Source organism: Lissotriton vulgaris, chromosome 4_1 (assembly GCF_964263255.1).
Source record: "Lissotriton vulgaris chromosome 4_1, aLisVul1.2, whole genome shotgun sequence".
Taxonomy (NCBI): Eukaryota; Metazoa; Chordata; class Amphibia; order Caudata; family Salamandridae; genus Lissotriton; species Lissotriton vulgaris.
Genome location: NC_141691.1, coordinates 1,178,054,968 through 1,178,080,616, shown reverse-complemented (window position 1 = coordinate 1,178,080,616; position 25,649 = coordinate 1,178,054,968). Strand labels below are relative to the sequence as shown.

Below are 25,649 nucleotides of genomic sequence, written 5' to 3'. Positions count from 1 at the left end.
CAACCTTCCAAAAAGATGCCATCCAAGATAATGCTGTGCCTTGAAGACCCAAATTGACTAATGTCTCCAGGAGGGTAACATGCAACACGGTATCAAAGGCAGCACTGAGATCAAGTAAAATCAGTGCTGCTACCTCGCCCTCATCCAAGAGTTGCTCCAGATGTTCTGGGACTCCTAGAGGGCAGGTTCAGTATTGTTTGCTGCTTTAAACCCAGAATGAGAGGAATGTAGAGCTTTTTGGGATGCCGTAAAGATGGAAACAGGGTTATTGACAAGTTTTTCCAAGATTTTAGACAGAATGGGGAGCAGAGAAATCAATCTATAATTGGACCAGTTATGAGGATTCAAATTAGGTTTCTTCAGGATGGGCAAAACCATGGCATGCTTCTATGATTGAGGAATGTATCCTGCTTGTAAAGAAGAATTAACAAGTTCTACCAGGAACTGCATATTATCGGGATCAAGAGTGTTGAGCTTAGCTGGCGGAGGCGGGTCTATTGGAGAGCCCAATTTAATTGACTGGATTCTTGTTGAAGGAGGTTTGTTCTGTTGATGGTTTCTCATTATGTTGTTGGCTTTCCATCCTGTTAAAGGTTGTGTATTCTATTGATGGTTGCAGAGCCAATGAGCGAACTTGTAATATTGTCAAGTCTAGTGTTAGAAATGGGGGTCTCTAGTTGGCAGAGGTATGTACCTTTGTTCAAATCGGGACCCTTGCTTCTGGTCAAGATAAAGGGGAAACACACTTTAGATAACCCCTGCTAAACCCTCTGGTAGTTTGGCATGAGCGTGCAGGCTTATCATTCTCAAAGGCAATGAGTGAAATACTTCTACTCAAGACACACAGTAACACAGTGAAAACACCACATCAGTTTAGAAAAATAAAGTATCTTTATCTAAACCAAACAAGACCAAAACGATAAAAATCCAACATACAAATATCAAAATAGTGCTTAAAAGCAGTTACTTGCAGAAATAGCACTTGTAGAAACAAATGGATCCACCTGGGGCTATTACGACCTCGTGACAGGCATAAATCCAAAGTACAATGCTGATCGCGAGGAGCGCAGCGTGAGGCATGGAGTCACTTGGACCCCCAAACAACGGTACCTTGGAAAACAAAGTCTAAGGATGATGCATGGCATTGTAGAAGTGAGGTTTCGGTGTCAAGGTTGAGGCCGGGTCCTTGGTTGCCGTGGGGAAGGCGAGGCAAGGCGTCTTGTCCGTGAGAAGGTGACGTGTAGAGCCCAGGACAGGGGAAGACTGTGGCCGGGCGGTACAAAGACGAAGAGTTCATGAATTCATCCTCGTCGGTTATTAGCTTTGCAACAACGGGATGCAGGTGCTGGCAGTGACGGCGTTGGTGCAAGCGCTGGCATTGGGGAGGCCGATGACTGCAGGCATTGAGTGGTGTCGAAGGGCATAGAAGCTGCTGTGCAGGCAAGGCGGTGCATCGTGCACTTCACGAGCAGTGCCTCTGGCCTCTGTGCAGGTCACAGCATCAATGGCGGCAGGGCTGACGGTGACAGAGATGTTTTTCCTGCTTTCCTTAAGTTTCTTCCAGCTCCCAAGAGCAGGAACAACCTCCAGGGGCCCAAAACTCAAATAGCCACTCCTGGCAGTTCAGAACACCCAGCAGTGGAGCACAGGGGAGCTGATGGTGAAGTCTTTGTGTCCATGAGACTTAAGAACAGAAAGCCAGCACACACAAGCCCTCGGAGATTCTTCCTCAAGCAGATTCACAGCAAAGTTCCAGTCTTTGTCCTTTTCCTAGACAATGGCAGCAACTGTAGACCAACCCAGCAAAGCACACAGCAAAGGGGCAGTACTCCCCCTTACAGCTCTCCTGCTCTTCTCCTTTTCAAAAGGTTCCTCTTTAATCCAGAAGTGATCTAATTCTCTGGGGTTTAAGGTCCACTACTTATACCCCATTTTGACTTTGTTGCCTTTGTGGCAAGGGTCTCTGAGGCCAGTCCAAACCAGTTCTGTCCTCTCTAGTGCAGCATCACTACAGTAGGTTGAGACAGCATTGTGCAGAGAAGACTCCGCCTATTAAGGTGTTAGTGAAACTCCTCCCTCTTTAATGTAGCCAAAGTCTATTCAGCTTAGCTCTGAGTCACCCAGGAAAGGCACAACACATCTCAATTCCCAACCCCCACCCAGTGTCTGCCTACAGTGAATGTGCCCTCCAGACCCTGTCACTCCAAAACCAGACAGTCAATACAGAAACAGCAAAGGCACACACAATGGTTAAACAAGAAAATGCCTCCTTTCTAAAAGTGGCATTTTCAAACATGCAATTTAAAAACCATCACCCTAAAAAGACATATTATTAGATTCTGAGTTCAGAAAGCCTAAACTCCATGTCTCTATCTTGCCTCAATGGAAAGTTATAGTTGTAATAGGTTACAAAGTGACTCCCAGGTTAGCTTATGGGAAAGATAGCATTTCAATAGTGAAAAACAAAATGTACAGTATTTCACTGTCAGGACATGTTACATACAGTAGTACATGTCCTACCTTTCACATACACTGCACCCTGACCATGGGGGTACCTTGGGCCAATATGAGGGGTGTCTTGCATGTAAGAAAATTGAAGGTTAGGGCCTGGTAAGTGGGCACACTTGCCAAGTCGACATGGCAGTTTAAAACTGCAGGTACAGACACTGCAGTGGCAGGTTTGAGATACATTTATAGGGCTACTCATGTGAGTTACACAATCAGTACTGCAGGCCCACTAGTACCATTTGATTTACTGGGTACACTCAGTGCACTTTACTAGGGACTTACCAGTAAATCAAATATGATAATCATGGATAACCTATCATAATCACAATTTACACAGAGTGTCTGTGCACGTTAGCACTCATTAGCAATGGTAAAGTGCCCAGAGTCCTAAAGACAACAAAGTTTGGGGAAACCCTGCAAAAAGGGCAATTTCCAACACCCAGCCTCCTGTCTCGAGAACCAAAGTTAGTAAGTAACTTGCAATCTTTTGTTTTTGCTGAAGAGAATTAACCCCTTCCGTGCTGATGACGAGCCTAGGCTCGTCATGCAGCACGGTGCTCGTGTGCTGGTGACGAGCCTAGGCTCGTCATGAGCCGTGGAACGCTCACACGCGGGGCTAATTTCCCCGCTGTGCTGAGCGTTCCATTGCGCAGGTGGGTTCATGACGAGCCCAGGCTCGTCATGAGCACACGAGCACCGTGCTGCATGACGAGCCTGGGCTCGTCATGAGCACAGCGGCGCCGTGCGCGGCCCCCCTCCCCCCCGCACCGCGGGGAAATTAGCCCCGCAGTGAAGGGGTTAATGTAGTCAAAGATTACTTACTTGGGAAAGTCGGTCGCTTAGATCATTCTTAAAACACAAAAGACTTGTCCATGTTGAAGACACCATCCACAAGGACTAATAACATTTCTTGAAGGCTGCAGGAAGGCAAAGAGACTGCTACCAGAGAAATTCTCCCCATTAAATCTGATCATCTCCTGCGATTCACAAGCTTCCTAGGAAAACAACTCTGCCAGTACTCTAACATTAGTATGGCACTTTATACCACTTGCGTGGCTTCAAAGTAGTCCTGGGCAATCTGTTTAAAGGCTGTATTTGGTTGGATGGATATGTTTATAGCGCGCCTTCCGGGGTGGACATTGAGTCCTGTATATCAGGGCTAGGAGAGGATACTTCTCCGATAACATTGTTGCAAATTTGACGTTGCACTTTTGCAGTGGCACAGAAGGGCCTTAAATAGATACAACCATGCTGGATGTTGTAAAAAACGCTCCATGATACAATGAACATCCAGGGCTAAGCAAGGCCCTCTTCAAAGTGATAGAGTGGACATGGTGGCCAAAGTCCAGGACAGCAGACTTCCAGTCAGAAGAAACTCTGCACCTGAGAACTTTGGTCATCATTTCCTGCAGAATGTATATGTAGCAGCATATTGGGAATACAGTATATAGCACTGCACTCCTGCCTACCATGTACAATATAGCCAGCAATTTGCACCAGTGTTTGTCAGTGCTCTTCACTTCTTTAAACATCAAAACTTGTGTATAAGAATACACCAAATGGGAGAGCTCTGCTGCTATTTTTTTAGCACAGAATGAGTGTTTAGCAATTCAGGGCCTGGTTCACAGACGTAAAGTTATGATTTTGTATACGTTTATGATTGTTTGCTATTTACAAAGGTTCTTTGCTTGTAGTATATAGGACTGTTCTATCTTTTTATGTGCAGAGACTCCACAGCCGTAAATATACCACTCGTAAAATTTCTTTGTGAGTAGAAAACAGTCATAAACTTTCACAAAAGTGTAAATTTACCTTTGTGAATCAGGCCCATTGTATTTTAAAAATACCAAATTTGCACTACCAGGCCACCCTCAAGCTTGGGGTGACCAGCAGTAGTCCTAAATGTTGCACTTGTTTAAGTGTGATGGTTAGTAGTTAATGCTGGAACTGCCATTCGATAGCTACAGTGGACTATCTTGGGCCCTGGAACTTACATTTTTACAAATTAGGCACTGCAAACATCTAAGAGCGTTTTATGGCGCATGCATCAGGATACCTTCTTGACAAAGGCCCAGTCCTGTCTCTGTGCCTCAGAGAGCCACTTGCCTGAAGTGACTCCTCAGCAGTCTGTGCTTTGCACACATCTCCCACGCTCTCAGGAAAGCTTTTATCATCTGAAAGGAAGCGGATTTGCCAGTCCAGTGTGAGGATGCCCAGTGGAGCTGTAAATTACAGGTCTCTAATTTACAGACAGATCCTCGTGTCATTTTCAGCACAGAGTGACACTTTGTAACGGAGAACCAGAAAAGGCCTGTACATTGTGTACTTCTCTGCCACAGCTCCTTTTCTCCATTTTACAGAAAAGGCAAGAGTACACCTGCACTCGGCTGGTCCCTCCCATACACAATTCCACATCATCTTCTTTGTTTGCATATACAGAGATGGGAGAAGCATGCATTTCTTATTGACAAATGGCTTTCTAGGGAGGAGTGTTACAAAGCCGCGAGTATTGATAAGGCAGCTACCTACACAGCACCAAATGTATTTAAAAGGATACCAGAAATGTTAATTTCTTAAAGTGCCTGCTTGTGTCAGTATTGTAATTTAACCTAATGTACAAGAATGTCCATGTATCATCACATTGAGATGAATAGTCTTTTCGGGCAATTCGGGCAATCCATAAGGCCTTCTTCAGGGGAAGTCTTGGAAGTATTTCGGCGTGCAGCGCATCAAGTTGTAAAACGCGTTTTACAACTTGATGCGCTGCACGCCGAAATACTTCCAAGATTGGATTGCCCGAAATGCATAGGGACTCACTATTAAGCTTTTGCATCGAACATGGAATGTACAACCAATGACATTGGAATATCATTAATGAAATAAAATTAATGATGAACTACTAGATTCATTTGAAATAACTTTATTATACCTACTCTTGGGTATTCTACACGCTGTGCGCAGGGGGACAATTCCTATCAGGACTTGATTCTTTGATTTATTCCTCAACGCCCTTTTGATCAGAGAGCGAAGCCACAGCAGCACGCCACAATTCTACACTCTCCTCAATTTTTGTTGGTGCGTGTCTTACCCAACTTTCTTCAGTGATTTGGACTTTTGTCACCTTTGTATATATGAGATTTTTATGTAACCTATAAATTCATCATTTGGTCATAAATTGATATATAAAAGCAATACACCCTTTTATTGTTCGATGATATTGATTCCTTATTGAATATTTTAATCTAGGTTAAACATTCATATTTCTTATTCCATTTTTTAAGCATCTATAAATAATTATTGAAAGGAATTTAATCGTTTTCTCAAATAATATCCATTGTAGGCATCTCTACTTGATAACTTTTATCATCCAAGCCCACAATGGAAATTTGGGTAGCCTAATTTTTCAGTAGGATGGTAGCTCCTGGCACGAACAGGCAGATGCTGTCCATGGTCTGTTTAGATTTAAACCAAAGCTTTTCCATAAGAGACTTTTTTGTGTTTTTATAAAACGACAAGGGTCTTACGTTTTGGCAGAATGTCATACGGGTCATTCCAAAGATTGACTCCCGTTGTAAGGTTAAGACCTCCAACCCAAGATCTATTGTCCTTGAAAACACCCAGCCAACAGGAGGATCCGTGGTGAGGTCATGAGAGACCTGATGCAGAACTGTTGGAATTATGCAGAAGGGAAGAATCAGATTTTGTAGAAGAATTCACTGAATTGCTCAATGTGGATGACTAAATTGTATGGTTAGGAATTACAAATTATGTGGAATGTTATGCAACCATATGTATATTATATCCCATAATCAGTGGCATTATTAGGTAGGTATTTTGCTATAGTTACGTACAATATTGTAAAAGGGATCACTTCAATACAAAAAGTACTATACAAATTCAACACTTCATATTAAAACAAATATGCATCAACATTGTCAGATATTTTGAAGTTCTGGTGTTGGTCAAAATCTTTTGATTTTACTAAAAGTATAGGTATCATATACTTACAGGGTCTTTCAGCTGACTCGCTTCATCCAATGATCTTTTGCCCTCCACAGCGTACAGCATGGGGGAGCAATTTGTCAGCCCACTTCAGCAATTAGATAACCTCACTTTGAGTGATGGAATTCTATTTTTTTTACAAGGAGCACTTCCACACACAAAATAATCCCCACCAGTGCCATGGAATACTGTGCCAATGTGGGCTTTTTGCAAGGAAAAATATTTTTGCTTTTGAACAATGTTTTCTAAAGATAGATGAAGGACCAGCACTTTCCCAAAAAACAGAGTTTTGCAAAACACATGACAAAATAATACAAGCATTGACAAAGCCAAAAGGCTAGTAGCCAAAGCAAGACCAACTGACTTTGCCAGTGCATGTCTTGTATGGAATCCCGAACCCTATACTCAAGAACCGTATCAATTTTCAAACTTCTGCACTGAAATGTGTGTGAAACACATACACTATTGTATGCAGCCCTAAACAAGTCTTCGCATACGTTCTCCTGATAGTTAGAGGTATGACTCCTTCATTCTGCGCATTGGAGTTCTGTTTCGAAACTTGCCTCGACTTTTGGGTTCACTCGGTGTTCACACTTTATGCCACTGCAGCACATCTTTCTACTAAGCACTAATGATGCATAACTGTATTGTTCATACTTATAGTGCAAATGTCTCACTAGTGTGGCACTTTAAGAAATTAACATATTTTGGGAGCCGTCTGATAACAGTCCGTGTGTCGTCTTGAACAAACTGATGATTTGGGAGTTTTCTCTATGATGTAAACATGAATATGCATTAATTGTGAAAAAGAAAATGTTCAAGATAAAAAAGGAATCATTTTTCTGCCCTTTTAGAATTGCAATACATTTGTAGGCTTCTTTGCTTCCTTTTGAAACTAAGATCCCTTCCCCAGTCCATCAACTGGGGATATTAACATCATTGTGACAGAATTCTTATGTCTTTATTGCACAAATATTGAAATCAGTATCTCAAAGGAGACAAGTTGACTTTTACTGAGGATGCTACTAGATGTGAAGTGTTTTAGTTATTTGATTGATTTCAGCAAGACACATTTTTTAATCTGCAGATTCTGCAGCATGCCATCGATCATGCGGTAAATGTTCCAAATCCATAATTATGCTAGAAAAGTTAGCAGTATCTCATCACTTCAGTGCACCCACCTACATGAGATTGCAGAGCAATCGTCAGATAAATGACTCAGGCCCGTAGCAGAGTCACTTTTGTGAGGCCACAATGGAGGACATGCTTGGCATTATATTGCATTGCATGGAATTGGAGCATTTATATATCTTTACTTGATTGTAATTGCATTTATATAGCGCTTACTACCCCTGATGAGGCATCACAATGCTTTTTTGACGAGTGTCACGCTACTCCGGAACTCATAAAGGATTAGTGGTGAATAACGATAGTGAAATATGAAAGTAATTTGAGCGGTGGATATGTTAGTCTGTTATTCAGATTGAGCAGGATAGTGGAGGGATAGAATAGAGAAATGGTTTGCATTTATATAGCACTTGCTACCTCTGAGGAGGTGTTGAAGTGCTTTTAGGCGAGTTGCACTTCATATCCAATTTCAGGGTGCTAAAGTGCTTTATCAGATGAGTAGCATGCTACAACATGGGGAAGTGCATGGTTGGATGTGTTGTATTTGTTGTTGTCCTGTTTAGAAAGTAGTGTTTTGGTGTCATGCCTGAGTGACCAGAGGTGCTATTGTGGAGGTGCTCAGCTCAGTGCCTAGCAGTGTGATGGAAGAAGAAATTTGAGATGGGGATGTGCAAATTACAACTGTGGTCAGTTGGTGATTATAATTTGTTTTCCAGGTCCTGCGTTTTATTTATTTATTTATTTTATTTAATGCATTTTTATAAAGCGCGGACTTTACCCGAAGGTGTCAGAGCACTGTACAATAGAACCAGCTACGTTACATGGGAGAACTGTTACAGGAATGGAACAAAACGAAAGTAGCAGGCCATTGAATCAAACGACACAGGCAAAAGGAACACAATCTCAAACACAGCAAGCACAGAATGTACGGGCAAAAATATGAATATATATGACAAATTTACAATGACTAAAGAGCTTCCTGGCGAAAAATAGCAGGCCATAGAATCAAAACAATGCAGGTAAAAGGAACACAATATCAAACGCATCAAGGACAGAATGTGCAAACAAAATATATATATATGACAAATTTACATTTACTAAAGAACTTCCTGGTGGGGTCTGAGAAGGAGAGAATTAGTTCTGAAAGTCTCTTTGGAATAGAAGACCACTCTGTATTGTCTTGTGAATCTGGCAGGGAGGGATAGGTTGAGGGAGAAGAAAAGTTGATAGAGGCTTGGATCTGCCTGAAGGGTTCATATCACAGCTATAATAGGTGACTCTGAGATAGCTACGACTGATTTATGACAATCTAGTGATCAGAACCTGTAGTGATGGACTATATTAGAGTCCTTCAAGGTACCAGCTACATGTACCAGATCTCTTAAGCCATTGGTTAATTGTCTACTTTCGAACTGAGTGGTTGAATAAGGCAATAGTAAGATTGTTTTATGCTGCCGCATGTCCCAAAACCATTTCTGGTTGATTATGGTTGTTTCATTAGGGCAGCAAGGCTGTGATCATGTTATACCACCTATACTGAAATTAGGTGGTTGTGCAGCCTCCTGTAGCAATGACTCCTCTGTAGTTTATGTGCTACATTTGACTGTCCTGCACTGATAACAGTCAGTCATGAGGAGATCATATTGTGCCTTTCCTGTGCCATAGTTTCTAATCAGTTTCTGAACCTCTGTTGTCCAGTCTGCATTGATGTTATTCAGCCGGGAGAGGATACCAATTCTTACTATGGTTTAACAAGGCTTATGACCACTCTGGGGCAAAGTGTGCTGTTTCAGTTATGACTTATCCTACTGTGGCATTGCAGGGACTTTGGTTACTCTCAGGCAGAATGCTATGTAGTGATGAGGACTGTTATTTAAAATTAGCATTTGAGGGTCCAGTTGTCCAAGATCATTATATTGGAAGGAGGCAACTTTTCCCTTATTTCCTGAATTGTAGGTAATCCTGTACGTTTCATATTTTGGGCGACATGGAATTTCAGAGTTCCCTCTCTTGTACTGAGAAAGAGAAAATGTGTCCTACAATGGACTTTTTCTTGTGGGCAGGGATGACTGTCGACGTGCTAATTTTGAGGGTAGTATTCTGTTTTAGGAGTATCGTTAGACCTATAATTGTAGTTTCTGTGGGCAATTTACTCACTCTGGGCCTGATTCAAAGAACTAACTTACAACAAAATCCTAAACTTACTACTTTTGGTATTCACAGAAGGCATTTAGTAGTCTTAAATTAGGATTTTGTCTTAAATTAGAATTTTGTCCTAAATTAGGATTTTGTCCTAAATTAGGATTTTGTCCTAAATTAGGATTTTGCCTTAAATTAGGATTTTGTCCAAAATTAGAATGTTGTCCTTAATTAGGATTTTGTCTTAAATTAGGATTTTGTCTTAAATTAGGATTTTGTCCTAAATTAGGATTTTGTCTTCAGTTAGGATTTTGTCTTAAGTTAGGATTTTGTCTTAAGTTAAACTTAAGTTTAACTTAGTTTGTCTTAAGTTGAATTTAAGACAAAATCCTAACTTAAAGACAAAATCCTAACTTAAGACAAAATCTTAATTTAAGACGAAATCCCAATTTAAGACTACTAAATGCCTTCTGTGAATACCAAAAGTAGTAAGTTTAGGATGTTGTCGTGAGTTGGTTCTGTGAATCGGACCCATTGTTTTAGGGAGGCTGCAAAGTGCCTCAAAAGCTGCGCTGCTTGCAGAAGGTAGCCAGGAAAGTGTTGAAGCACTGGAGCCACATGATCCATTAGGTGGTGGTGAAATGATAATCTTACTGTGGCGTTTTATATTCTTTGAAGTTTCTTTGAAGTTTTCATAGTATGTACTGAAGAGTGCCAAGTTCTAATATAATGATTGGAAACTATACTAAATATCAGCCTCCTCCTCTTTCGGACTATGGAACATCCTTGATTTCCCAATTTTTTAACAAAGGAGATATTTCAAATGATCTAGTCTAGTAGCAACAGTGTGAGAAGTTTACACCCATCTGTAGGAGTAAGACCTTAATCTTCCCTATTTGCCATCTCCACAGTAGGTGACCATGAGATACTTCTGTTTGTGGGCGAGTGTTTAGATGAAAATGAATTCTATGACATTGCCATGATCGCAGTCACTGCTGGATTTGTTGTCGAAATGTTGGTGGAATTGTGGTCCTGCAGCAGTATGTCTCCCTCTGGTTGCCCAAATAAGTGAAGGGGATGCTGTTGTGTGTCTCATCGACTTGCCCCCACTGTCCTTCTTAACCATCTCTAAAGGCTCATCTACCTTGTTTCCATCATAAAACAGACTCATTGGACCTTGAATGAAACTCAGAGAATGTGAATCAAACCTGGCAGCGAAAAATAACGCTGAAGTTTGCATTTACACCACACCCAAAGCAATGTAAATACTATTTTTTGAGTTTGTTTTATCCTTTTAAACAATTTTGGCTCATTGACATTGAGTGTTTTGACATTAGTTGAACAATATCTTCCTTCTCTTTCACAGAGACCTCGCATATCTGATAAGCAGGTCTTGGGAATGTGTTACATGCTAACTTATGGTGCTTCCCACTGCTAAACATTTCCCTGCAACACCAACATATTTATATTGTTCATCACGAGGCAGTCTTTCTGCAGATACTGTATTCTTGGAATTATTATTTCCCTTAACAACTGCTATAGAGCAAGGTTCAGCATGCTCTCAATTGTAAACTGAGTTTTGATGGGCAGTACTTACAATTGACTCCTGAGGTACAGACTTCATCCCGACAGGGATGGCATTATTATCTTTGGTTAACTTCAAGATTGTCTTAAGAAATGTTTTATTCCATTCTGGTGAGTCTTCATGAGAAAGACATCCTTCTAGTCCACCTGCATTGTACACTGCGATGGCATGCAGCTCTCCATATGACTGTGTTCTCATCTGGAGTTGATGACCTAGTGAACCAAAATTTAGCCCTTCATGTGAGACGTCCACCTGATACTTTCTTCAGCACCATCCTCCCATTCTTGATCATCTGGATCTTTGTTCCCCTTGCATTTATCATCTTGGTATGTGTGCCGTGGAAGTGTTATTTGGTTACTGTCAGGCTGGTTGTAGTGGTAGAGTGCCACACTTTATCACTTATGTCTCCTGTTGAATTGGAAATGCTCTAAATCCATCAGGAATTACTTAATCAAAAGTAAATATGTTTAGTTCAAAGAAGTAGAAATGTGTCCTCTTAAAAAGAAGTGTAAATTAATAAGAAGTAGAAATTGGTCCTTCTGCCATTTTGGGCATTAATTTGGATTAGTCTTGTCTTCTTTCCTGACAAGGTTGATCGTCAGGCTAGACTTGAGTGGTCTGCAACTCGACTATGGCTTGGTGTATTGATGGGGACTACAGGAGTTTTCAGATCACAACCAATCCTTTCATTGTCAAGATGGGGTTCTATAATTTCTCTCATGTGAAGTTGAAATTTGAGTCTGAGTGGCATATATACCCTCAACGTAGATTCTCAGAGCTAGCTTTCTGTAGACAACGCAAGACAAATTATGTTAATATGGCTTTAAGTTTTAAAAACGCAATGCACCTATAAGAGTGATATAACTTGTTGGATGGCTCTTATAGCCGCTCTTCAATGACAGTTACTGACTTCCCATGCCCCTGAAGTGACCAGTTACTTACCTGTAAAAATGGTTTTTAAGCTTGAAGCATCTATCTTAAAACCTAAATTCTTTCTTCTAGATTCATGTGATGTGCATCTGTCCACCATTCACTGGTTGAGTCAGCTGATCTCCAAATCCTTTCTATTATGACTGGACGTCAACATATCCATTGTGGTCAACAGAAGATCAGGAAACAGTAGAAAGAACTTTAAAGTAATTTGAAGAGACATTGATTTGACAAAACATTGTACTAGTTCTAGAGAGGAGGCAATAAAGTACAAGAGACAATTGGAGACACAAGGAGAAGCAAAGAAGAGGACACTGGACTTAGAGGTCCTGCAGAAAACTGTACATCAAATATAGTCTGTGATTGTATCAGATATAATTTGAAGAAGAGTCCCAGTTGCACATAAAGTATATATCAGTGCTGGTACAACAAGAGAATAGGGAAACAAGATACTGGAATTATTGTGTTTCAAATTGATGGATAGGCCCTAAGTAAGTTTTGTAGGAGTAGGGCATAGGAGGAATATTGGCTTACTGAGTCTGTCAGGGACAGATGACACACTTGGGTTGATTTGCTACTTGTAAGTAAAACAACTGATTGGGGACATGTGGTGGGGACAGGTACTGACATCATTCTTTGAGAGTTGTTGGAAGCAGGCGCGCAACACCCATTGGACTCACCGGGCTTCAGCCCCCCCCGTCGTGTGTGGCAGCCCGGGATGAGACAGATCCCGGGCACACACAGAGCCACACCCGAACGTTTCACAGGTCTTTAAAAGAGCATTTGAATGTTAATTAGGCCTTGCAGTTGTTTCACCCCTTCTAAGAGCCCCTGCAGCTCCACTCTACCTACTGATTAAAGGTTCAGCCCCCCCCCCCGAAATTTTTTGTTAGCCCCCCCCCGAAATTTGGCTCTAGTTGCGCCTCTGGTTGGAAGGCACTTGAATTATGAAGCTTAGGAAGTGCGGATACTTTGAGACTCAAAGCACACAAACAGGGACCAATTTGCAAGGGGGTTTGTCATGAGCAGGTGTGACTTCCTCTAGTAGTACTCTCAGTTCACATTTTGTAAGAAAAGTAAGAATAGAAGCTCAAAGTTTTCTTATTTTCTTATTAGCCTGCCTCCAGGTCTTCTTAACCCTGGGTAGTTGAGTACATGGGCTTCCTAGTTTTGATTCCACCTTATGTTTCTTTCTTCCACCATCCTACATGTGCTGTCTCTTAATCTCATTCTTGCTGGGTTTTTTTTTTACCATTGCTTTACATTATGTCTAATTTTCGCCCCAAGAGAGTGATACTACTGCTGAGGAGGGACTACTCTAAGATTTATCCACTATGGTTGACTGAATGGTCTCCTCTGAGGGTAGTCAGGCCCCAGATACCGCAATAATGTGCCGCCCCTAAATTGTTCCTAAAGTGCATGCTATGTTATGATAATTAATTATGTTATGTTAGTGCTATGCTATCTATGTATCTTATGTATGTGTGCCATAAAATAAGTGCATGTTTTTACATACATGACGACATGGCACAGAATGGTGCCAGCTCACAAAAGTATCACACTAAATACATAAGGCATAAACAATGGGATCAATCAAGCATATGATAGTGATTGAGCTTATAAAAACACGTTTCCCATTGCATAATGGAAGGGTCCGTTTAGGATATCATGAGGTCAGATAGTGGATGGCAGGGCATTGCAGTATTTTCAAAGGCAAATTCTTTGGTTGAAGTAGAGGTGTGATGGAAGGGGCTGGCTTGCCCTGTGAATTGGGTAGCTGTGCACTTGCAAAGCACAGTCAGTAGAATTATCATGGTTCATATGGTGAGGGTGGCTATCAGTGGATTCCTCTGCCCAGGGTCAACCTTGCACCCTTGTTGTATTACTTTCCTGTTGTCGCCCCACCCACCTCCCAAGGGCCCACGTCACCCCTCCCACAGCCACTCACCCACACTCTTTGGCAGGTGAAACTTTCTGAGTTGATAGTCAAGCTCATCACATATCTACTGAAATTATCACATGTTCTAAGGCTACTGAGTATCTATTCTGGTCAAGTGACTTAAAGTTCGATTGCAGCTATGAGTAGGCGAGAAGAAGAGATAGAGAACTTGACTGCTTGCTTCTCTCCGGGAATATAAACACCTCTATTTTTAAACGCGATGCAAGTCGACATTTATAAATTCTCTTATATCTGATACCCTTCATAACTTTCTAGAGGATTATAGTTTGTGACAGCTGTTTCAAAAATCCTATTTCTATTTTGGTTTTCACCGCTAAACGAGGGCACTCGTTGGCATTGCTAATCTGTAATTGAATGATGTCCCGTTGGGTATTTTTTGTGGGCCCATTTCACAAAGATGTGAAGACAAAATGCGTGGGGGAAAACCATGCCAAGGATGTCAGGTCTAATGAAAACCAACCCTATGTCCTGGTTTACGTCACAATTTTGGGACTTTGCACCAGTGCAAAATGTTGATAAATCTGCCCCACAGTTTCCTGAACTATATATATATCCACCTGAATGGTAAAAGGCTAGAGTTTTTTTAGATGCAAGTTTGGCTGCATCACTGCTTTGTGTCTACGTCCATAAATGGTTGCATTCTTGTCGGTCAACGGAGACCACCAGCCACTCTGGGATCACAAAGGTCTTCACGGTTCCCAGTAGAGCCAAAAGCTGCATTTGTACATCTTCAATGAAGGGTGGAAAGCTTCCCAAACAATGTCTCGGAGGAGAAGACCAGGGGTGGGAGTGAACCCAGGCAGCCAGAGTGAAAGGCGGAAATTCATCACAAAGTCAGTGGAGAGGAAGGAGTTCATGTTGAGCACTCCGGGTCACAGATATAAACTGCTCCGATGGTGGCCATGCTCATTATCATTGGAACTCAATTGCGGGGAACAAATCCAGTTTTACGCACTTTCCAAATACTTTGTTCAATTAATTTGCGTAAAAAAAGGAATTTGCGCAAAACAAGAGCCTTCTCAGCGTCTTCTTGAACCTTTCTCTTTTGGAGCAATGATTTTGCCTTCAGGGAATCCGTAGAAACTTGAATGTTTCATTGTGAGTCGTGTCTCCTTTGTGAGTCATTTAAAATTACGATTTTACAGACAATTCCTTAGGCTTTCTGTGTGCTAAAACCTGTCTTGATTTCTCAACTCATTGTTTGGGACTATTTGAGCCTTGCAAGAAAAAAGCAACATTACATTAGGTTTATCTGTAGAATGCGCGCATCCGGTTCAGGTGAAGTGCCCATGTGCAAACTCCCACGTTACCCCTTAATGTTAAAGGCAATAGGCCCAGCAATGCAGGTGTGCATTCATTTTGCGCCTGTACTCCTGATCTTGATGCACTTTGACCCAGGGCAGGTCTCATGATTGTGTGCCAGATCCTTGGAGAGGGGTCAAAGGCCTCTGTAACTATGGATTCAACCACTGAAGGCAAAAGGCCTCACACCCCTCCACAAAGTACGCTTTGTAGCAGTGCAACCGCAGTGTAACCACACATACAGACACAAGAGGATGCATAGGAACGTTATTAAGAAAATGCCTCTCAGTCTGTGCAAACAGCTCATCAGCAACTGGCGTGTGGCTCGTGCATCCTTTGCACAAGTTGATTAAAATATTTAAAAAATCATTTTTATATCTGAGGCCCTGATTTACTAACACTTTGAACTATGTACGTGCCACATAAGTGACACAAAGTGGAGCAAAGTGTTGTATTGAGATTTACTTTAGAGGGAAAAACTAGGTGCTACTTTGCTCTAGTTTGTCTCAAGGGAGCATTCTGAAGGAGGTACATAAGTGTTCCGGCGCAACCACACTATTTACAAATTGTGGTAGTCAGGAATTCACTTAAACACCTAATTGAGGCAGGTATAGTGTTGGAGAAAAGTTTTCTTTCCCCCAGACCTTATCCACTTTGCATGTGTGCTTTACTTTAAAGCACACATGAACATTTTGAACAGTAATAATCTTGGTCTAAGCGTAGTATTTAACAGCCGCGGCCCGTGCAGGTAAGAGCGGTGGTGCCGGCTGGGGAGAGGGGGGGGGGGGGGGGGGTTCGACTGACGACCAGGAGGGAAAATTAAATAAATAATTAATTGTCCCTCGTGTCTGTCAGTCGAAATATGCCCCCAACCCAGCCACACCGCCCCAACTGCTCTTACCTGCACGGTCTGTGGCGGGTATTTACTGGTAGTACAAAACCTATGCTACACATCGTGCACACACCCTTGCACTGCATTACTAGGGGGAGTGCGTTGGCGCAAGGCACTCAAAGTGCACCGGATTCGAGGGAGAGAAAAAGTGTCATATTTTAGTAGATATGACACCATTCTTCTCACTCCATTTCACTTGGATGCTGCCTGTGTTGCATCATGTCTAAGTAAATCTTCCCCTAAAAGTTCTTCTTTGTGTTAGTAAACAATACTTTAAACTCTTACTATTTTTGCCAACATCTGGCAGCATTAGCCATTCTCTCCCCTTCCAAAACTCTTTGGCAAAATAATTTGTTGGTGACTACTGCCTAAATGACGTATTATTTATTTCATTTGTGATGGCATTGCAACAGATGTTTACAAACATTTGCAAATGTACTTGCTATATTTAATTCTATTGACAGTAGTGCTTGACAGTATGTGCTGAGCTATTGTCACAGCAACTCACTCAGATAGCCTCCGAGACAGCCGAACTAGTTAGTCCTTTTAAAAAAAATAGAATGTATGCCCATAATGTCTTGGCCACATGCTATATGATATATAAACCTGTTCAAACAAAACTATAATTACCAGTTATCTTAAATTGGGTTATTGGACCTGTTTCCCGACCCTACTCGGTCCCTTTTCACTTCCATTCAGGAGGGTATTCCCTATTCTGTTAAATGTATTTATGTTTTCTAAATTGATACTCATTTTAAATCAATTATGCACAGCTTTTATTCTGGGATGGAGCCAGGGTTTAAAAGGTCAGTTGTAAGTCCATGTTACATTAGTTAATGGCACATGGCAACCGTCATCTTCATTGTATATAACGTCTGAGCCAAAGAGCCACCCTTGCCAAAACAAAACATTGCTCTGTTTTTATATTTGGCATCAAAACACTTTACCACCTTCACTCAGATGTCCTCTAGGATTAGCATTGAAACAAGACACACAGCTCTCTTTTAAATGTGGCAGAATAGGAAACCCCAGAACATGAAAAACTAATGGTTAAATATAACTCCAGCCTTACTTTAAAAAGTGGACAATTTGCCTTGATGTGCTGAGTTTTTATTAAAAAAACAGAGGTTCCTGGAGCCTTTTGGTCCAGGTAAGGATAAATATTTTCAAAGAAGAAAATATTTATCCTTACCTTGATCAAAAGGCCCTGTATGAACCACCGTTTTTTTTTAATAAAACCTATCCAAAGGCCCAGGTTCTATTGGCAGGGTCACCTTGTTATGTAATACATATTGATGTGCTGAAACACATCATTAGGTTGAGTCTACCAGACGGTGCAGCTGTCTGGCTGCCAAAGACATATTGTGGGCTTACCAATAACCTACAGAAGCTTGAAGCCTGCCACTGCTTATCATTTGTTGGTTTTCTTGTCACTTTCATTTGTCTACCTCCTATCGGTGTCCCAGCTTGCCAATCTTGTGTTTGTCTTCCTAACGGAGCATAGCCTCTTACCATCTTTTTAATTGGCTGGCATCTATGCTTCCGCTGATTGCTCTTGAAGCACCACTTATTCGTTTGGGTTAAGCACTCCACGAGAGTGCATGTTGTTTCCAGTTGTCTCCCTCTTGTTTTTATATTTCCTGCTCTCTCTCTCTGTTGATTTCAGTTTCCAGTGTGCATCTTCCCATGGATTCCTGTATTTACCCTATTGTCTTCTCCCGTGTGTTGTTTTTCCTTACCTGCTCCATATTGCTCTCTCACCCATTGCTACTCGTCCTTACCCCTCCCTTCATGGTGCTTCCACCCAACGGCAACCTCCACCTCTCTCGCCTGTTGCTTATCTTCCCCACCCCTGCACACTAAGGCGCTTCGGTCAACCTGTGCTCTCCTCTCTTGCTCGTTGCTTCTCCTCCTCACTGCGCCATCTTTGTTGCTTCCACCCACTCACGTCCTCTTTCTCTTTCAACCCTTGCCTCTCCTCTCCACCCCTGCCCTCTGGTTTGCTTCTGTCCCATCTACATTGCTTCCCCCATCTATGCCTTTCATGTTCCTTCCCTTATCCTGGCACTCTCTGTTGCTCTCTCACTCGCATCTACCACATTGTTCCCCCCACACATCATTCAGAAAAAAATGCTGTCATGCTAATTATTTTTTGTTTTTATGAACCGAGCCAGCCCTTTAAATTTAACAAAAACCGCTTTGCTGGTGAGTCTGTGATATGCATGCATGCAAAGTAGCATCACTAACACATCCTGACTCTTTTGTTAGTTTGTTTTCTTTACCCATGGTACACAGCATTGAGGATTCTGTGCAGCATTGCTAAAAACCATGTGCATAGCCCAGTAGGTTCCAAAAGACCTATTGGCTTTGCCAATGCTTGTTTTCTTAATGAACTTTCACGAGTCACATTTCCACTGACATGTTTACTACTCATACATATTTTGAGAAGATTTCAAAGAGAGTAAAGGTTTTATAAACTGGACCACAAATAAAAATACACTTCAGCACATAACCCATACATATTTGAGGAAGTAGGTTGAAAGTAGTAGTTACTCATCTGATTCATGTATATCTCTAGCCAGTGCAATGGCAACATCAAACTCAAAGCAGGTTATTGATGAGTGGAACCTGGCAGTGTTGCCCATTGTCTCCTATATTTTGTGTTGTGGCCGTGAAGATTTTGGCATGTCTTATTCAGGAAAATTATTTGCATAACTACATCACCTTACATCATCACACCACAATCTTGAATATGAAGGAATATGTAGCAAGAAGTATAGTAAATAGTGTGATATTGAGGAAACTTCTGGCTAAGCAATATTTTGAGTAAATCGTAGTCGGTACCCTTAACCACTTCGATGCTGATGACGAGCTGAGCTCGTCATCAGGGTTACCTGCCGTGTGCTGATGACGAGCTGAGCTCGTCATGTAACGCGGTATTTCGAAAAATGCCGCACACAGCGGGAAAATGTGGTTAAAAGACTAACGCCCTGTGGCGGAAACTAGGATTCACGTGGAGGAACGCCAAACTCAAGTGTCAAGTTTAATGATAAGGAGGGGTATGGAAAAAAAGATACAGATTATCTTTATAACGTTTGTGATAGAGGCAAAAAGCTGCCCAAAAAGTGAACAAACTTGCCTTTGTCTGTCATTTTTCACTCAATTGATATTTTCCTTTGTTGACTTGGTGTGGGCTAAGGGTCTCCCTAGAGTTAAGTTGGAGTCTCTTAAGCAGGTTTATGAGAACAATGGAATATCAACTCCAGATTTAGATATGTAATATTTAGTAGAACAGGCACATTGAATTGTACTGGTTGTCTTCGGAATAACCTCATCCACATGTAAACAATGAATTGAACTTGACTTTCCCAGTGCAGGGGATAATGCTGGGATTAAAGCCAACTCCAGCATTAGAAAATAGCACAAGCCTCGCGAAGAGCTGGGTCTGAAAGTGTTTGGCAGCGAAGTTACTTCTGGTAGTCACATACTCACCAGTTCTTCAATGGAGAGACATACTCCATACCTCAATAAAAGCATGAGGTGGATATAAACACATTTTAACCAGCCTTCACATACCGGTGTACTTATTCGGCATCAGTGTATTTGTGACCCTTGAAGAGTTTAAGAGGGAATGAACCTGGATAACTTTCAGTTCTGAAGACTCAAGCTAAGCCTTGCTCAGATACTGGGGGATTTCCTTCTCAACCAAAAACATTCAGCACATTCAATCATGCCACAAGGTCACTCTCTGAGCAGTAGAGGCCCATAGCAAAGGGAAGCTACTAAGTTATATGGTATAACCTGGGGTGTTCAGGCATTTGGAGAGAATTTAAAATAGCCTTATGTACTAAGATATTCTAGGAAAGGTCATGGCCTTCGCTGTGTGATCTTTATCCAAGCATTCCGGAGGTCATTTAGAACTTGGCTGGCTGCCACCGGGTCCACCAGGATACTGTCTCCACTCCCCAGAGGTTAAACCACCAGTCATATTTAGAGATCTCATCAAGCGAGTGTGGATCTCTGTGTCATATGAAGGTTCCTGGGCGGTCCTCATTCTGCGCCCCTGGGGGTGGGGCATCTTCCTGATGCGCGGTCCCTGATGGGAGCCTCATCCTCGCAGATGAAGGTCTCTGTGTTTGCAAACGTGCCACTTCTATGAAAATCAGGGAGTCAGTGGTTACTTTGTTAAATAATAAGGGAGGCAGCTTGACCAGCTCATTTCTTCTGTTAGTGCAGCCTAAAACAGAACCAACTACTAACCATGAAAGTGTGTGTGTGTGTGGGGGGGGGGGGGCATAATGTCCAGAGCTGCCAACTTCGGAGCTGGGGAACCTAGTTCGAGTCTATGCACCTGCTCAACATCCTGTGATTCAGGGTAAATCAAGTAATCTCCCCAATAATGAATGTGTCCTTAACTGGTGCATATGAAAAGCACCGGTGTTCGTGATTAAGTGCTGGTACTGAGCACCGGAAACCACCGGCTCAAATTAAGCACTGATCAGGGTCCACAACATTAAAATGTGTGTTAACTGCAACAGCAGCCTTGTTTTTTTGTCATATGGAGAGGAACATGTTATGGCTTCTATAAAAACAAACAGTGCCTTTTGCTCAGGGTTTTCACTTTCTGTAATACGGTCCGGTGTTATCTAAATGAATCACTCTCAGAAATGGGAAAACCCCAATGAATTCTGAGAAGCAAGTTATTAAATGCTTTAGCGAAGGCTGTGGTGTGTCTAAACAATGTGAGAATGTGTCCCATAAAAGAGCAAAAAAAGTTCTGACGGAACAGCATTTACTTGCAGGATAAGCTTTCTATGTTGAACAGAACAGTGTGGTTAGTTCTGCAGTTAAGTACATAGTAACAGGTATGCCTGTATGAGCAACACACACAATTAAAACGTTAGATATATCTAATACTAACAAGGTGCTTTTAAACTGCACTCTATTGCTGGGCCTTACCATTAATGTAAAAGAATCACAAATATGATTTATTGTTCATTAGTGGCTTAAATATATAGATATTTGATAGATTTGAAAGAACTGAATATTTAATAGATTTGAAAATTTAAAGATTTGATTATTTAATAGATTTGAAAGAACTGAACTTAGGTTGCAGTTTTCCATTGCCAGTTTTAGGCTGGAAAAACTAAAGTATACAACGCTGGAATACCTGCTCGTTAGTCTAATATCACCAAAAATTGTAATTGCAAGCAGATCTATGAAATCCGTGTCTGTGTCCACCGCAAATGCCAATCGGGCCTCAGAGAGGTAGACATTGCTGTCCCTCAAGTGAACAGCGTCAGAGTGAATGCCAGGGTATATGCCGGGTGTTTTGACAGAGTAGCTTGAGTGCCGTGCCACCTCATTAAGCTTAACAACGCTGAGACAGAATAGCCCACGACAGCCCCTGACCCGGAGTGAGGTCACCGACTAATTTGACTTCATGACAACAAAGGACCCTTGACTGATGATAAAGTGTCCTCCTGATGCAGGCCGGCATTCCTCTGCCACAACACGCCTTTCAGCCTTAAGAGGGGACATTTGTTAGCGCGCCTCGTTCAGCGCTCCCTCAATAGCACGAGGCCGCCCGCCTCCCCGTCCCCTTTGTGGGCGCCACAATGATTAACTGACCGTTCATATCCTCGAAGTGTCACATTAGCTGCCGCCCTGGCCCGCGGAGAGGAGGCGGCCGAGTGTGAAACCTGGCGGCAGGCGTAGGCTGGCTTAATGGATTGATTAAAGTCAGGCGGAATACACAGCTACGGTGAGCCAAAATGTTTTGTATTGTAATTGCATTTATATAGCGCTTACTTCCCCTGACGAGGCGTCAAAGCGCTTTTTCGGGGAGTAGCACGCTTATCCAGAACCCAGAAAGGATTAGTGGTGAATTAGTATAATGAAAAACGAAAATAATTTGAGTAGCTGATATGTTAGTCAGTTATTTGGATTGGGAAGGATAGTGGAGCGATAGAAAAGGGGAAACGGCTTGCATTTATATGACGCATGATATCCCTGATAGGGTGTTGAAGCACTCTTTTGGTGAGTATTTGCAAACAAAACAGGTGATGGACAGAATGTGGATCAATGTCACACATTCACCCCAGTCCAAAGATCTGGGCCCAAATCCATCGTTTTTTTGCACTCCACACCACCCTGGGTTAGACAATGGCGATATGCAAATCAGCTCTGACCCTGTGCCCCATGGGAACAGTCCAGTCCGAACTACAAAAGCCATGTCCTTCCCAGAACGGAATCAAGCATCCGAGGACCGGACCGGTTTCGAGGTAACACCTCTCATCAGCCCGGCTAGCTTGACTCCAGTGGTGTTGAGTGCCTGGGACCCACGTCTGAGCATCCCCAGCGCACTTAGGGCTGAATTTGCAAACAAACAGGTGATGGACAGAATGTGGATCAATGTCACACATTCACCCCAGTCCAAAGATCTGGGCCCAAATCCATCATTTTTTTGCACTCCACACCACCCTGGGTTAGACAATGGCGATATGCAAATCAGCTCTGACCCTGTGCCCCATGGGAACAGTCCAGTCCGAACTACAAAATCTATGTCCTTCCCAGAACGGAATCAAGCATCCGAGGACCGGACCGGTTTCGAGGTAACACCTCTCATCAGCCCGGCTAGCTTGACTCCAGTGGTGTGGAGTGCCTGGGACCCACGTTTGAGCATCCCCAGCGCACTTAGGGCGGAATTTGCAAACAAAACAGGTGATGGACAGAATGTGGATCAATGTCACATATTCACCCCAGTCCAAAGATCTGGTGTGGAGTGCAAAAAAACGATGGATTTGGGCCCAGATCTTTGGACTGGGGTGAGTGTGTGACATTGATCCACATTCGGTCCATCACCTGTTGTGTTTGCCTCTTTTGGTGAGTAGCACACTACTCCGGAACCCATAAAGGAATAGTGGTGAATTAGTATAGTGAAATATGAAAGTAATTTGAGTGGTGGATATGTTAGTCAGTTATTTAGATTGAGAAGGATAGTAAAGGGTTAGAAGTAGGAACGAGGTTTGCATTTATATAGCACTTTTGATGAGCAGTTGAAGCGCTTTTTCTCCCTGTGAGGCACTGCCAACATTTCGGTACATCTCCGCGGATACAAACTCACAAATGTATATGTGGGTAATACAATTGTGAACTTTTTCAACAGCACCTTATTTTCCGGAGCACTTTTGATTTAATATGTTCAGAATATAAGGCTGTTAACTCTGACAAATCAATAAAAAAACTGCACCCCAGAGCAGCCAAAGTTACTGAATTCCACCGGCTTCACCCCCATAGGTATACACATCACACAGAGGTGACAGGCTGCCTGTAAAAAAAGCTGTCACTTTGTTCTGTAGCACCTAGAGCACACCTTATCATTATGTTCTTTGTGAGGAACCAGTGTATAGTTTGTCTGCCTTTCTTGAAAAGAAATTGGCACTGCCAGGGGCTGGGATTCCCGCCTTTTATCTCTCGCACTGATTATGGGCTGAATAGGGGAAACTAGTAATAACAAGCTCGGGAATTAAATGGTGCCAGAGGGCTCTTTTTTTCTTCCTCAACCTCAAGCTGTCTGTCTCTTTTTGGCAACAATTATTTTTCAAATGGGTTATTCTTTCTTTAACTGAATCCTGCTCGTCCCCAGAGACGTTCCTTCTTGTGAACTGCTTGCGGTATAGACACGCTGTGTGAGAACATCTTATTTTATGGTATTTTGAATGGGACTAAAAAGAGTTTTTAGCGGCCTGCCTGATGTGAAATAAGCCAACTTTTTATTTAAGTTCAATATCGTGTGCTGGTATTAGTATTGTACATTTTTCTTCTTCTATGATCAATAAATATGCAGAAAATAACTGTTCTTTTTTTCATTATATTTACAGGTAATCACCGTCAGACCTGAAGCCTACATCTCTACCGATTTAGAATACCCTTTTTGTTGAAGGCCACTCAGAACTTAGTGCTAAAAAAGCATTTAAAGGTATCAAGGCACCTTCCACTGATGAGGACTACAGGCAACATGAAAAACGCATACCGCTGTCTTGGAAGTGTCTTATTCTTTTACTTCTTGGAGCTGTTGGAGCTTACAGCTGCACTACCTGAAAATGTCGGGGATTTAACAGAAGGGTCTGAAAATAGACAAACGATAGACGTGCAGTTGCTGCATCGACGGCTGAAGAGAAGTTGGGTGTGGAACCAGTTTTTTGTTCTGGAGGAGTACACTGGATCAGACCCTCTCTATGTTGGCAAGGTGAGAAGAGATGGAACAGAATGAGTCAAATATTTGCGCTAACTTGATTCTAATTGTTTGCCCCCTCTCTCCTTAATACCTGGAGTAATGTGTTAAGTTGGTCAAGTCGAGTCACAATGAAAGGAAATAAGGGTGCATGTACATCATGATCCCAGGTGATTCAGTTCATATTATGTAAAGGTTGACTTCAGTGATCCGACAGAGGATAAGATGGGAATAGCAGCAAATGTGTTTCTGTGCCATCTACTAGCACATTTGTTAAAAAGACAAAGTGTGTTGGGTAATTGGTTTAATCTATTCTACCTATTAGTCAGTCAATACAAATATTTGAATTTATTTTTAAAGGGTGAGTAACAACTAACAGGTCTTTAAAATAGGGCAGTTCTATGTACCTACATACAGCAAACATGCCAAGAGTCTTTGTGCTATTACCCACCAGCATATATTTAATCTGATTATGCTTGGGTAAATAATCGCAAAACACATTTAGAAAATGGAAGGTAGGAAATTCATAATAGGGTGGATGATTTGATCATCAGTAAGCTTATAAACATTTTTATAGATGACACAGATCAACATTCATGATTATTCACCTCAAAAGCTCCAGCAAGACACACATTTCACTCACTTGGTAGCACGTAACAACCTGCTATTACAGAGAAACAATCCTTGTATAATATTCACCACTAATCCTTTATGGGCTTCCTGAATAGTATGCGTCAACACCCGATCAGGGTTAACAAGTGCTATATGAATGCAAACCTTTCTTACCCTATTAGCCCTCCACTATCCTTCTCACTCCAAATAACTGACTAATATCCACCACTGAAATTACTTCATATTTCACCATATTAATTCACCACTATTCCTTTATGGGCTTCCTGAATAGCATGTTTCAACACCCCATCAGGGGTAACAAGTGCTATATAAATACAAAGGTTTTTTCCTCTTC

General features: G+C 42.0%; 1 protein-coding gene across 1 annotated transcript in view; it reads left to right on the top strand.

Moving 5' to 3' along the window:
- Positions 1-25,649, top strand: part of CDH20 (cadherin 20) — a 287,836-nt gene that overhangs the window by 8,829 nt on the left and 253,358 nt on the right. Inside the window, exon 2 of the mRNA XM_086965411.1 lies at positions 24,330-24,697. Coding sequence (XP_086821537.1) covers positions 24,449-24,697 — 249 coding nt within the window. The 5' untranslated portion in view covers positions 24,330-24,448. The remainder of the gene's footprint in view (positions 1-24,329; positions 24,698-25,649) is intronic.